The sequence below is a fragment of the Heptranchias perlo genome, chromosome 14 (assembly GCF_035084215.1).
Source record: "Heptranchias perlo isolate sHepPer1 chromosome 14, sHepPer1.hap1, whole genome shotgun sequence".
Taxonomy (NCBI): Eukaryota; Metazoa; Chordata; class Chondrichthyes; order Hexanchiformes; family Hexanchidae; genus Heptranchias; species Heptranchias perlo.
The window spans coordinates 3,531,267-3,545,202 of record NC_090338.1 but is presented as its reverse complement, the minus strand read 5'-3'; the positions used below and the strand labels follow the sequence as shown (position 1 = coordinate 3,545,202).

Here is a 13,936-nt window from a genome sequence, read left to right as displayed (position 1 = left end):
AACTGTATCCCAGTGAGAGTCAGTGTCTGTGGAACTGTACCCCAGTGAGAGTCAGTGTCTGTGGAACCTGTACCCCAGTGAGAGCCAGTGTCTGTGGAACTGTACCCCAGTGAGAGTCAGTGTCTGTGGAACTGTACCCCAGTGAGAGTCAGTGTCTGTGGAACTGTACCCCAGTGAGAGTCAGTGTCTGTGGAACTGTATCTCAGTGAGAGTCAGTGTCTGTGGAACTGTATCCCAGTGAGAGTCAGTGCCTGTGGAACTGTACCCCAGTGAGAGTCAGTGTCTGTGGAACTGTACCCCAGTGAGAGACAGTGTCTGTGGAACTGTATCCCAGTGAGAGTCAGTGTCTGTGGAACTGTACCCCAGTGAGAGTCAGTGTCTGTGGAACTTTATCCCAGTGAGAGTCAGTGTCTGTGGAACTGTACCCCAGTGAGAGTCAGTGTCTGTGGAACTGTATCCCAGTGAGAGTCAGTGTGTGTGGAACCCGTACCCCAGTGAGAGTCAGTGTGTGTGGAACTGTATCCCAGTGAGAGTCAGTGTCTGTGGAACTGTATCCCAGTGAGAGTCAGTGTGTGTGGAACCCGTACCCCAGTGAGAGTCAGTGTCTGTGGAACTGTATCCCAGTGAGAGTCAGTGTCTGTGGAACTGTATCCCAGTGAGACTCAGTGTCTGTGGAACTGTATCCCAGTGAGACTCAGTGTCTGTGGAACTGTACCCCAGTGAGAGTCAGTGTCTGTGGAACTGTACCCCAGTGAGAGTCAGTGTCTGTGGAACTGTACCCCAGTGAGAGTCAGTGTCTGTGGAACTGTACCCCAGTGAGAGTCAGTGTCTGTGGAACTGTACCCCAGTGAGAGTCATTGTCTGTGGAACTGTATCCCAGTGAGAGTCAGTGTCTGTGGAACTGTACCCCAGTGAGAGTCAGTGTCTGTGGAACCTGTACCCCAGTGAGAGTCAGTGTCTGTGGAACTGTACCCCAGTGAGAGTCAGTGTCTGTGGAACTGTACCCCAGTGAGAGTCAGTGTCTGTGGAACTGTACCCCAGTGAGAGTCAGTGTCTGTGGAACTGTATCCCAGTGAGAGTCAGTGTCTGTGGAACTGTACCCCAGTGAGAGTAAGTGCCTGTGGAACTGTATCCCAGTGAGAGTCAGTGTCTGTGGAACTGTACCCCAGTGAGAGTCAGTGCCTGTGGAACTGTATCCCAGTGAGAGTCAGTGTCTGTGGAACTGTACCCCAGTGAGAGTCAGTGCCTGTGGAACTGTATCCCAGTGAGAGTCAGTGTCTGTGGAACTGTATCCCAGTGAGAGTCAGTGTCTGTGGAACTGTATCCCAGTGAGAGTCAGTGTCTGTGGAACCTGTACCCCAGTGAGAGTCAGTGTCTGTGGAACTGTACCCCAGTGAGAGTCAGTGTCTGTGGAACTGTACCCCAGTGAGAGTCAGTGTCTGTGGAACTGTATCTCAGTGAGAGTCAGTGTCTGTGGAACTGTATCCCAGTGAGAGTCAGTGCCTGTGGAACTGTACCCCAGTGAGAGTCAGTGTCTGTGGAACTGTATCCCAGTGAGAGTCAGTGTGTGTGGAACCCGTACCCCAGTGAGAGTCAGTGTCTGTGGAACTGTATCCCAGTGAGAGTCAGTGTCTGTGGAACTGTATCCCAGTGAGACTCAGTGTCTGTGGAACTGTATCGCAGTGAGACTCAGTGTCTGTGGAACTGTACCCCAGTGAGAGTCAGTGTCTGTGGAACTGTACCCCAGTGAGAGTCAGTGTCTGTGGAACTGTACCCCAGTGAGAGTCAGTGTCTGTGGAACTGTACCCCAGTGAGAGTCAGTGTCTGTGGAACTGTACCCCAGTGAGAGTCAGTGTCTGTGGAACTGTATCCCAGTGAGAGTCAGTGTCTGTGGAACTGTACCCCAGTGAGAGTCAGTGTCTGTGGAACTGTACCCCAGTGAGAGTCAGTGTCTGTGGAACTGTATCCCAGTAATGGTCAGTGTCTGTGGAACTGTATCCCAGTGAGAGTCAGAGCCTGTGGAACTGTACCCCAGTGAGAGTCAGTGTCTGTGGAACTGTATCCCAGTGAGAGTCAGTGCCTGTGGAACTGTACCCCAGTGAGAGTCAGTGCCTGTGGAACTGTATCCCAGTGAGAGTCAGTGTCTGTGGAACTCTACCCCAGTGAGAGTCAGTGCCTGTGGAACTGTATCCCAGTGAGAGTCAGTGTCTGTGGAACTGTACCCCAGTGAGAGTCAGTGCCTGTGGAACTGTATCCCAGTGAGAGTCAGTGTCTGTGGAACTGTATCCCAGTGAGAGTCAGTGTCTGTGGAACTGTATCCCAGTGAGAGTCAGTGTCTGTGGAACCTGTACCCCAGTGAGAGTCAGTGTCTGTGGAACTGTACCCCAGTGAGAGTCAGTGTCTGTGGAACTGTACCCCAGTGAGAGTCAGTGTCTGTGGAACTGTATCTCAGTGAGAGTCAGTGTCTGTGGAACTGTACCCCAGTGAGAGTCAGTGTCTGTGGAACTGTATCCCAGTGAGAGTCAGTGCCTGTGGAACTGTACCCCAGTGAGAGTCAGTGTCTGTGGAACTGTACCCCAGTGAGAGTCAGTTTCTGTGGAACTGTATCCCAGTGAGAGTCAGTGTCTGTGGAACTGTACCCCAGTGAGAGTCAGTGTCTGTGGAACTGTATCCCAGTGAGAGTCAGTGTCTGTGGAACTGTACCCCAGTGAGAGTCAGTGTCTGTGGAACTGTATCCCAGTGAGAGTCAGTGTGTGTGGAACCCGTACCCCAGTGAGAGTCAGTGTCTGTGGAACTGTATCCCAGTGAGAGTCAGTGTCTGTGGAACTGTATCCCAGTGAGACTCAGTGTCTGTGGAACTGTACCCCAGTGAGAGTCAGTGTCTGTGGAACTGTACCCCAGTGAGAGTCAGTGTCTGTGGAACTGTACCCCAGTGAGAGTCAGTGTCTGTGGAACTGTACCCCAGTGAGAGTCAGTGTCTGTGGAACTGTACCCCAGTGAGAGTCAGTGTCTGTGGAACTGTACCCCAGTGAGAGTCAGTGCCTGTGGAACTGTACCCCAGTGAGAGTCAGTGTCTGTGGAACTGTATCCCAGTGAGAGTCAGTGTCTGTGGAACTGTACCCCAGTGAGAGTCAGTGTCTGTGGAACTGTACCCCAGTGAGAGTCAGTGTCTGTGGAACTGTACCCCAGTGAGAGTCAGTGCCTGTGGAACTGTATCCCAGTGAGAGTCAGTGTCTGTGGAACTGTATCCCAGTGAGAGTCAGTGTCTGTGGGACTGTATCCCAGTGAGAGTCAGTGTCTGTGGGACTGTATCCCAGTGAGAGTCAGTGTCTGTGGAACTGTATCCCAGTGAGAGTCAGTGTCTGTGGGACTGTATCCCAGTGAGAGTCAGTGTCTGTGGAACTGTATCCCAGTGAGAGTCAGTGTCTGTGGAACTGTACCCCAGTGAGAGTCAGTGTCTGTGGGACTGTACCCCAGTGAGAGTCAGTGTCTGTGGAACTGTACCCCAGTGAGAGTCAGTGTCTGTGGAACTGTACCCCAGTGAGAGTCAGTGTCTGTGGAACTGTATCCCAGTGAGAGTCAGTGTCTGTGGAACTGTACCCCAGTGAGAGTCAGTGCCTGTGGAACTGTATCCCAGTGAGAGTCAGTGCCTGTGGAACTGTACCCCAGTGAGAGTCAGTGCCTGTGGAACTGTATCCCAGTGAGAGTCAGTGTCTGTGGAACTGTACCCCAGTGAGAGTCAGTGCCTGTGGAACTGTATCCCAGTGAGAGTCAGTGTCTGTGGAACTGTATCCCAGTGAGAGTCAGTGTCTGTGGAACTGTATCCCAGTGAGAGTCAGTGTCTGTGGAACCTGTACCCCAGTGAGAGTCAGTGTCTGTGGAACTGTACCCCAGTGAGAGTCAGTGTCTGTGGAACTGTATCCCAGTGAGAGTCAGTGTCTGTGGAACTGTACCCCAGTGAGAGTCAGTGTCTGTGGAACTGTATCCCAGTGAGAGTCAGTGTCTGTGGAACTGTACCCCAGTGAGAGTCAGTGTCTGTGGAACTGTATCCCAGTGAGAGTCAGCACCGTCAGGAGTAGTGCACTAATCCTAGGGATGAAGATGAATAATACTCAGGAACTCACTTCAGCTGGCAAGATTCGACATCCAAATCGGGATAAATCCAAACAGAGGTAATTGGGAATTATTCAGATTAATCCAGTTTTGGGAGAGAATATTCCTCACCCCCCCCCCCCCAACCGACACCTCTACCAGCTGATTGAACTAACACTCCTCTTCCCTCCTTCCTTCCCGCTGGTATTTTACCGTTGACCACAAGCTTCAGCTTGAGTTGTTCTTCTAGTTTGGCCTTGGAGTTTCTCAGCACAATGGTGTAGTGCCCGGCGTCCTGCTCTGCCACCTCTCCAATCACTAAACCAGACGGAGAAAGCTTCATCTTGTTAAAGGTTGGACTTTTATTGATAAATTTTTCGTCTTTGAACCTGAAACAAGGCACAGGTTAAGTGGATGTTTACATCATCGGCTTTACAAGGTCAACACTGTCATGAACACAACAAATTAAGAGTAGAAATGACTGTCGGCATAAACCCTCGACAGACTCGTAGCAAATCTCTTTCTCTGCTATTAATCTGCTCGGGTTAACACCTCCATTAATATAGCAACAAGGCCTTAGAGAGGGTGCGGAGGAGATTTACTAGAACGGTTCCAGGGATGAGGGACGTCAGTTATGTGGAGAGACTGGAGAAGCTGGGATTGTTCTCCTTAGAGCAGAGAGGGTTAAGGGGGAGATTTGATAGAGATGTTCAAAATCATGAAGGGTTTAGATAAAGTAAATAAGGAGAAACTGTTTCCAGTGGCAGAAGGGTCGGTGACCAGAGGACACAGATTTAAGGTAATTGGCAAAAGAGCCAGAGGGGAGATGAGGAGAAATGCTTTTTTACGCAGCGAGTTGTTCTGATCTGGAATGCGCTGCCTGAAAGGGCGGTGGAAGCAGATTCAATAATAACTTTCAAAAGGGAATTGGATAAATACTTGAAAGGGAAAAATTTGCAGGGTTATGGGGAAAGAGCAGGGGGGAGTGGGACTAATTGGATAGATCTTTCAAAGAAGCACGATGGGCCAAATGGCCTCCTGTGCTGTGAGATTCATTGATTCTATGATAGTGCTGTACTCTTATCTCTGACGCTATACAGCTCAGGAGGGGCCGTGGTTCGATGCTCCACCTGTGCTGAGGTGGCCAATCTCAGAGATAGACAAACCCCACATGGTCTTCAGTACCCTCGGGCTAAAGATACTGAGGCCAATGATCCAAACTGGGTTCCTGCTCTCGATCCACTAGTTCCTGCTGGAAAGTGCGCGGATGCCAAGTGAGAGGATCGGGCTGGTGCCGCCTCCGTGGTCGATAAGCCAGCCGACGCTGATTGGCCAGGCTCTCGCAGGAAGGACGGGCGCTCGGGCCCACAATCTAGCGAGAGTCGGGGGAGGAGGGGAGGGGATGAGAGGAGAGGAGGAGGACGAGGAGAGGGAGAGGAGGAAGGGAGAGGAGAGGAGGAGGAGGAGAGGAGGGGATGGGAGGAGAGGGGGGAGGGGAGGAGAGGAGGAGGAGGGGAGGAGAGGAGGAGGACGAGGAGGAGAAGTGGAGGAGGAGGAGAGGAGGAGGAGGAGAGGAGGAAGAGAGGAGGGGATGGGAGGAGAGGAGGAGGAGGAGGAGGAGGAGGAGAAGTGGAGGAGGAGGAGAGGAGGAAGAGAGGAGGGAATGGGAGGAGAGGAGGAGGAGGAGGAGGAGGAGAGGAGGGGAGGAAGGGGAGAGGAGGGGAGGAGGAGGAGGGGAGGGAAGGAGGAGGAGGAGGGGAGGAGGAGAGGGTGAGGAGAGGAGAGGAGGGGAGGAGGAGAGGGTGAGGAGAGGAGAGGAGGAGGGGGAGGAGGAGGGGAGGAGGAGGAGGAGGAGGAGGGGAGGAGGATGGGAGGAGAAGGAGGAGGAGGAGGAGGGGAGGGGAGGAGGAGGAGGAGGAGAGGCGGGGAGGAGGAGAGGGTGAGGAGGAGGGGAAGAGGAAGAGGCACATCTGCAAAGGGCAAAAAAACCAAGTTCATTAAAAGGTGAGTTTTGTGGAAGAATTGATTTTTTTTGGAATTCAGGAAGTGCATTTAAAAAAACAAGAAATATTCAGACAATAAAATTCTGAAGATATTCTTGATTCTCGTTGATGTTGAGTCCAGACGGCTCTCGATAAAACTCACCACTGGAACTCAGGTTTGGGATAGGCTCTGACTTTCACGGGAAGTCGTACGTTTCTCTGTCCTGCTTTCGCCTCGATGACTGGCCCCTGCTCGTAATCCACGCTGATAAAGGGCTTTTCTGGGAAATTCGAGGAGACAAAACAATGAGGAAGGAGGAACCGTCCCATAAACGGGAGCTGACAGCAGCTTAATCTGGAGCTTGTTGCTCCCTGATGTCGATACAGTGACTACACTTCAAAAATTACTTCAATTGATTGTGAAGCGCTTTGAAAGAAAGAAAGACCTGCATTTATATAGTGACTTTCACCACCTCAGGATGTCCCAAAGCATTTTACAGCCAATTAAGTATTTATGAAGTGTAATCACTGTTGTAATGTAGGAAACGTGGCAGCCAATTTGCGCACAGCAAGATCCCACAAACAGCAATGTGATAATGACCAGATAATTTGTTTTTTTAGTGATGTTGGTTGAGGGATAAATATCAGCCCCAGGACACCGGGGAGAACTCCCCCTGCTCTTCTTCGAAATAGTGGCTGTGGGATTTTTTATGTCCACCTGAGGGCAGACGGGGTCTCAGTTTAATGTCTCATCCGAAAGACGGCACCTCCGACAGTGCAGCACTCCCTCAGTACTTCACTGGCAGTGTCGGCCTGGATTATGAGCCCACACTTTCCTGGTGACGGCCCCCTCTTTCCTGGTAACGGTCCCCCCTCTCCTGGTGACGGTACCCTCTCTCCCGGTGATGGACCCCCCTCTCCTGGCAACTGTCCTCCCCTCTCCTGGCAACAGATCCCCCCTCTCCCAGCGACGGCCCCCTCTCTCCCAGCGACGGCCCCCCTCCCCCAGTGACGGCCCCCCTCTCCCAGCGACGGCCCCCTCTCTCCCAGCGACGGCCCCCCTCCCCCAGTGACCGCCCCCCTCTCCCAGCGACGGCCCCCCTCTCTCCCAGCGACGGCCCCCCTCTCTCCCGGTGATGGGCCCCTCTCTCCCGGTGAGAGCCCCCCTCTCCCGGTGATGGGCCCCTCTCTCCCGGTGATGGGCCCCTCTCTCCCGGTGACGGCCCCCTCTCTCCCAGCGACGGCCCTCCCTCTCCCGGTGAGAGCCCCCCTCCCCCAGTGACGGCCCCCTCTCTCCCGGTGAGAGCCCCCCTCCCCCCAGTGACGGCCCCACACTCTTCCTCGTGTGCAAAGAGGGTCCAATATTTCCCTGGGCGCAGGAGGTTTGAAGCTCCGACTCGACCAATGGCGGTGGCAGCGTTTCTTTACCGTGGACAATGACCTCAGCGCTCCTTTCCTGTACGGTGAAGCCGTTATTGGCCTGGCAAACGTAGGTTCCCAGATCAGCGGTCGTCACATTGTTTATCACCAGGGCGCTGGTCAGCTCCAACCCTTCATTCAACTGATGCTTTTGCGATGAAATCACTGCCGGTCGATCAGTCTGGGCCAATCGAGAAATAAACACAGACTTTACTAACCCGCTCACAAGCCTAAAGTGTTTAGTAATAAGACAGAGAGACCAAACTCACTCAGGTTTACAGCATTAAAAGATATAAAGGGGGACATAGGAACAGGAGAAGGCCATTCAGCCCCTCAAGCCTGTTCTGCCATTCAATTAGATCATGCCTGATCTGTACCTCAACACCATTTACCCGCCTCTGCTCGATATCCCGTCACACCCTTACCCAAAAAAAATCTATCAATCTCAGTCTTGAATATTTCAATTGACTCCCGGTACCCACAACCTTTTGGGGGAGATGGTTCCAGATTTCCACTCCCCTTTGTGTGAAGAAGTGCTTCCTGACATCACTCCTGAACGGCCGAGCTCTAATTTTAAGTTTGTGCCCCCTTGTTCTGGACTCTCCCACCAGAGGAAATAGTTGCTCTCTTCTGCCCTGTAGAATCCCTTTATCATTTTAAACACCACAATCAGATCAAGGAAAACCCAGAGATGTTTTATAAATACACTGAGAGCAAGAGGATAACTAAGGAAAGAGTAGGGCCTATTAGAGACCAAAAAGGTAACCTATGTGTGGAGGCGGAAGATGTGGGTATGGTTCTTAGAAACATAGAAAATAGGAGCAGGAGTAGGCCATTCGGCCCTTCGAGCCTGCTCTGCCATTCAATATGATCATGGCTGATCCTCTATCTGAATACCATATTCCCGCTCTCTCCCCATACCCCTTGATGCCTTCTGTATCTAGAAATCTATCTCGCTCCTTCTTAAATATATTCGGTAACTTGGCCTCCACAGCCTTCTGTGGTAGAGAATTCCACAGGCTCACCACCCTCTGAGTGAAGAAATTTCTCCTCATCTCGGTTCTAAATGCCCTACCCCGTATCCTGAGACTGTGACCCCTTGTTCTGGACCCCCCAGCCAGGGGAAACATCCTCCCTGCATCTACCCTATCGAGCCTTGTCAGAATTTTATATGTTTCATGAGATCCCCTCTCATTCTTCTAAGCTCGAGTGAATTTGGGCCTAGTCGACCCAATCTCTCCTCATACAACAGTCCTGCCATCCCAGGAATCAGTCTGGTGAACCTTCGCTGCACTCCCTCTATGGAGACCAAAACTGCACACAATACTCCAGGTGTGGTCTCACCAAGGCTCTGTATTACTGCAGAATGACATCCTTGCTCCTGAACTCAAATCCTCTTGCAATGAAGGCCAACATACCATTTGCCTTCCTAACTGCTTGCTGCACCTGCGTGTTTGCTTTCAGTGACTGGTGTACAAGGACACCCAGGTCCCTTTGTACATCAACATTTCCCAATCTATCACCATTTAAATAATACTCTGCCTTTCTGTTTTTCCTTCCGAAGTGGACAACTTCACATTTATCCACATTACACTGCATCTGCCATGTATTTGCCCACTCACTCAACTTGTCTAAATCACCTTGAAGCCTCTTTGCATCCTCCTCACAACTCACGATCCCACCTAGTTTTGTGTCGTCAGCAAACTTGGAAATATTACATTTGGTTCCCTCATCCAAATCATTGATATATATTGTGAATAGCTGGGGCCCGAGCACAAACATTCATTAACAAAAGTAATTAATGAATACTTTGCATCTGTCTTCATAAAAGGGAGGGACAATGCAGAGATTGTAGTTAAGGAGGAAGGGTGTGAAATATTGGATGGGATAAACTTCGTGAGAGAGGAAATACTCAGGGGTTTAGCATCTTTGAAAGTTGTTAAATCGCCAGGCCCGGATGAAATGTATTCCAGGCTTTTAAAAGAAACAAGGGAGGAAATAGCGGAGGCTCTGACCATCATTTTCCAATCCTCACTGGATACAGGCATGGTGCCGGAGGATTGGAGGACTGCTAACGTACCATTGTTTAAAAAGGGAGAAAGGGATAGACCGAATAATTACAGGCCAGTCAGTCTAACCTCGGTGGTGGACAAATTATTGGAATCGATTCTGAGGAACAGGATAAATTGTCATTTAGAAAGGCACGGGCTAATCAAGGACAGTCAGCATGGATTTGTTAAGGGAAGGTCATGTCTGACTAACTTGATCGAATTTTTTGAGGAGTTAACAAGGAGGGTCGATGAGGGTAGCGTATTTGATGTAATCTACATGGATTTTAGCAAGACTTTTGACAAGGTCCCATGAGGCAGACTGGTCAGAAAAGTAAAAGCCCATGGGATCCAAGGGAAAGTGGCAAATTGGATCCAAAATTGGCTCAGTGGCAGGAAGCAAAGGGTAATGGTCGACGGGTGTTTTTGCGACTGGAAGGCTGTTTCCAGTGGGGTTCCGCAGGTCTCAGTACTGGGTCACTTGCTTTTTGTGGTGTATTTCAATGATTTGGACTTAAATGTAGGGGGTATGATTAAGAAGTTTATAGAAGATACAAAAATTAGCCGTGGTTGATAGTGAGAAGGAAAGCTGTAGACTGCAGGAAGATATCAATGGACTGGTCAGGTGGGCAGAAAAGTGGCAAATGGAATTCATTCTGGAGAATTGTGAGGTAATGCATTGAGGGAGGGCAAACAAGGCAAGGGAATACACAATAAATGGGAGGATACTGAGAGGTGTTGAGGAACAGAGAGACCTTGGAGTGCATGTCCACAGATCCCTGAAGGTAGCAGGACAGGTAGATAAGGTGGTTAAGAAGGCATAAGGGATACTTTCCTTTATTAGCTGAGGCATAGAATATAAGAGCAGGGAGGTTATGCTAGAACTGTATAAAACACTGGTTAGGCCACAGCTTGAGTACTGTGTACAGTTCTGGTCACCACATTACAGGAAAGATGTAATTGCACTAGAGAGGGTACAGAGGAGATTTACGAGGATGTTGTCAGGACTGGAGAATTTTAGCTATGAGGAAAGATTGAATAGGCTGGGGTTGTTTTCTTTGGAACAGAGGAGGCTGAGGGGAGATTTAATTGAGGTGTACAAAATTATGGTGGCCCAGATAGAGTGGATAGGAAGGACCTATTTCCCTTAGCAGAGGGGTCAATAACCAGGGGCCATAGATTTAAAGTAATTGGTAGAAGGATTAGAGGGGAGTTGAGGAGAATTTTTTTCACCCAGAGGGTGGTGGGGGTCTGGAACTCACTGCCTGAAAGGGTGGTAGAGGCAGAAACCCTCAACTCATTTAAAAAGTACTTAGATACGCATTGAAGTGCTGTAACCTACAAGGTTACGTGCCAAGAGCTGGAAAGTGGTATTAGGCTGGATAGCGCTTTTTCGGCCGGCACAGACACGATGGACCGAATGGCCTTCTTCTGTGCCATAAAATTTGATGATTCTATGACCCCTCAATCTTCTAAACTCCAGGAATACAAGCCAAGTTTATGCCAAGGTATTCCACAGCCCATGTACACTCTACCCTATCATGGACTCTACCCACCCATTTAACCTCCTGAGGGAAAGCTCTGTAGAAACATTCCCTGATCTTCTAAGAATATTCATCTATCTTCACCTCTCCACTACTCAGTCCTGGCCCTCTGTTCTCTCGACGATCTTAACCCGCAGCTCCTTGTTCCATGGAATAGTTGAGTATTTAAAGGATTTTACCAAGGGCAACCAACAATCTTCAAAGCACGAGTCCAGGCTGGATTCATACCCAGGTCCCAGAAGTGGACGTTCAGTGTTCTAACACAATACACTCCCCATAGTTTATAGCAGGCGAGTTGGTGTCACCGCGATTTGCTCGTAACAGTGTCCGGTAAAACCGCAAAGTGTCGAATAACCGGTCCGGCAGGGACATGATGGGCCGAATGGCCTCCTTCTGTGCTTTAACTTTCTATGATTCTATGAACGACAGTGTCAGCAGCCAGTTGAGCTTCTGTCTCTATCTTGTTCATATAGGAGTCGTGAACATCCTACAGAGGGGAGGGATGCTTTACTTTGACAGGTGATGACGAGAAAGACAATGAAATCCTGGAGCCTGAGCGATGGCGAGTAAATGCATGTTATCCCAGCACTCGGCCGTTGTTTCACCACACTCCCTGATATAAACTGTGGCATCGCAGCACTGAGGTACTCGGGCTCCTCAGGTGAATAGTTAGCAGGACAAACTGAAAACATTTAATAAATGCTTCAATTCGTCTGAAATCAGCAGAGCTTTTAAAACGGTAAACAGAGAGGATTAAGTAATTAAAGTAATCGCACTGTAACCAGGTGTGAAAATCTTATTGAATTGCTCTAAATAGCCGGCAAGCTCAATGTGTTGTAAGCAACGCCTTTGTAATTGATTTCAATGGTGATGGGAATGGTTATCGTTAGTTGCCCGGTATAGACTGTCGCCCGCTATAAGCCGCGGGCAGTACAAGTGGTGGGGACTGGACCTCACTCAGACACACTTCTTCTGTCGGTTCTTCAACATTATATGGTTACATGGGTAAGATGGGTATAGAGGGATATGGGCCAAGTGCAGGAAATTGGGACTAGCTTAGTGGTATAAACTGGGCGACATGGACATGTTGGGCCGAAGGGCCTGTTTCCATGTTGTAACTTCTATGATTCTATTACACAAACCGTCTACAAAAAGCAGAAATATGCCTTACCCTCTTTCCTGGGTACTCCCACTGAAAGTCAATGACCACATTAAACTCCGCCTGGATGGTACAGTTCAGTACCAGCGACTCCCCGACTGCCAGCTCTGTGTGACTCGGCATCAGCGTGATCTTATAAATGACTTGTCCTTTGGGAAACAAAATCCAGATGCAGGAGTTAATCAGTGTGTTGGTGAAGAGCTCACAACTTGTACATCCAAAAAATTGTTCCTCCTGCCTCATGAACCTTTCTCCTAAATCAGTGGCCAATAATTAATGACAAGTCATGTACTGATGTATATTAACTCCCTTGACTAGGAACAGGAGGAATAAAGACAGAAAATACTGGAAATACTCAGCAAGTCAGGCAGCATCTGTGCAGAGAGAGAAACAGGGTTAACGTTTCAGGTCGATGACCTTTCGTCAGAACTGGAGGAGGCCATTCAGCCCCTCGAACCCATTACATAGGAACAGGAGCAGGCCTTTCAGACCCTCGAGCCTGCTCCGCCATTCAATTAGATCATGGCTGATCTGTACCTCAACTCCATTTACCCGCCTTTGCTCCATATCCCTCGATACCCAACAAAAATCTATCGCTTTGAGCCTTGAAAGCTTCGACTGACCCCCAGCTCCCACAGCTTTTTGGGGGAGAGAGTTCCAGATTTCCACTCCCCTTTGTGTGAAGAAGTGCTTCCTGACATCACCCCTGAACGGCTGAGCTCTAACGTTAAGATTATGCCCCCTTGTTCTGAACTCCACCCACCGGAGGGAATCCTGAAGATGCTGACTCTTTTTGGGATAGGATTCCACTCCTCCAATACCTCGTCCATGTGGCCACTCTTCATGTGCAACCCTGGACAGTGAGTGTCGGTAGACTATTCGACCAGGTACAGCGTCAGAGTGAAGCCTGATCGATCCATCCCCTGACATCATTTTCCCTCATCTCCACTCCCTTAAGTCCAAGGGACCCAGACTTGAGCGTCTATGGTGGACAACTGGTTTAGCCGTTCATCACCAGATCTGGCTGGACCACATTAAGCACTATCGGGTCCTGCTCTCCTCTGCCAAAACTGCTCACTATTCCAGGATCGTCCTGGAATGCAAAGATAACCCCCAGCTCCTCTTCTCCACCACAAACCCCTCTCCCCTGCCTCCACCCTCACCTCCAACAACAAGTGCAAGGAGCTCCTAGACTACTTTGCCACTAAGATCGAGACCATCCGTTCAGCTGCCTCTGCCACTTCCCTCCTTTCCCCTAGCCCACAGAGCCAAACTTCCCATAAGGTTCCCCCCTTGCCCTATCCCTGAACTTGCATCTCTCTCTAGTTTCTCGCCTATCTCCCCTCATGCCCTCTCCGAGCTCATCTTGACCATGAGACCCACCTCCTGCTCCCTCGACCCTATTCCCACCAAACTGCTGACCACCCAACTTCCCTTCCTGGACCCCATGTTAGCTGATTTTTTAAAAATTCATTCTCGGGATGTGGGCGTCGCTGGCGAGGCCGGCATTTATTGCCCATCCCTAATTGCCCTTGAGAAGGTGGTGGTGAGCCGCCTTCTTGAACCGCTGCAGTCCGTGTGGTGAAGGTTCTCCCACAGTGCGGTTAGGTCGGGAGTTCCAGGATTTTGACCCAGCGACGATGAAGGAACGGCGATATATTTCCAAGTCGGGATGGTGTGTGACTTGGAGGG

The 13,936-nt window shown here is 50.1% G+C and overlaps 1 protein-coding gene across 3 annotated transcripts in view; it reads right to left on the bottom strand.

Moving 5' to 3' along the window:
- The window catches only part of flt4 (fms related receptor tyrosine kinase 4), a 264,041-nt gene that overhangs the window by 59,160 nt on the left and 190,945 nt on the right, over window positions 1-13,936 (bottom strand). For all 3 annotated transcript variants that reach the window (XM_067995955.1, XM_067995954.1, XM_067995956.1), the window contains 4 exons: window positions 12,257-12,393; window positions 7,503-7,674; window positions 6,238-6,355; window positions 4,306-4,481 (listed from right to left, as the gene is read on the bottom strand). In XM_067995955.1, the coding sequence (XP_067852056.1) occupies window positions 4,306-4,481; window positions 6,238-6,355; window positions 7,503-7,674; window positions 12,257-12,393 (603 nt within the window). The remainder of the gene's footprint in view (window positions 1-4,305; window positions 4,482-6,237; window positions 6,356-7,502; window positions 7,675-12,256; window positions 12,394-13,936) is intronic.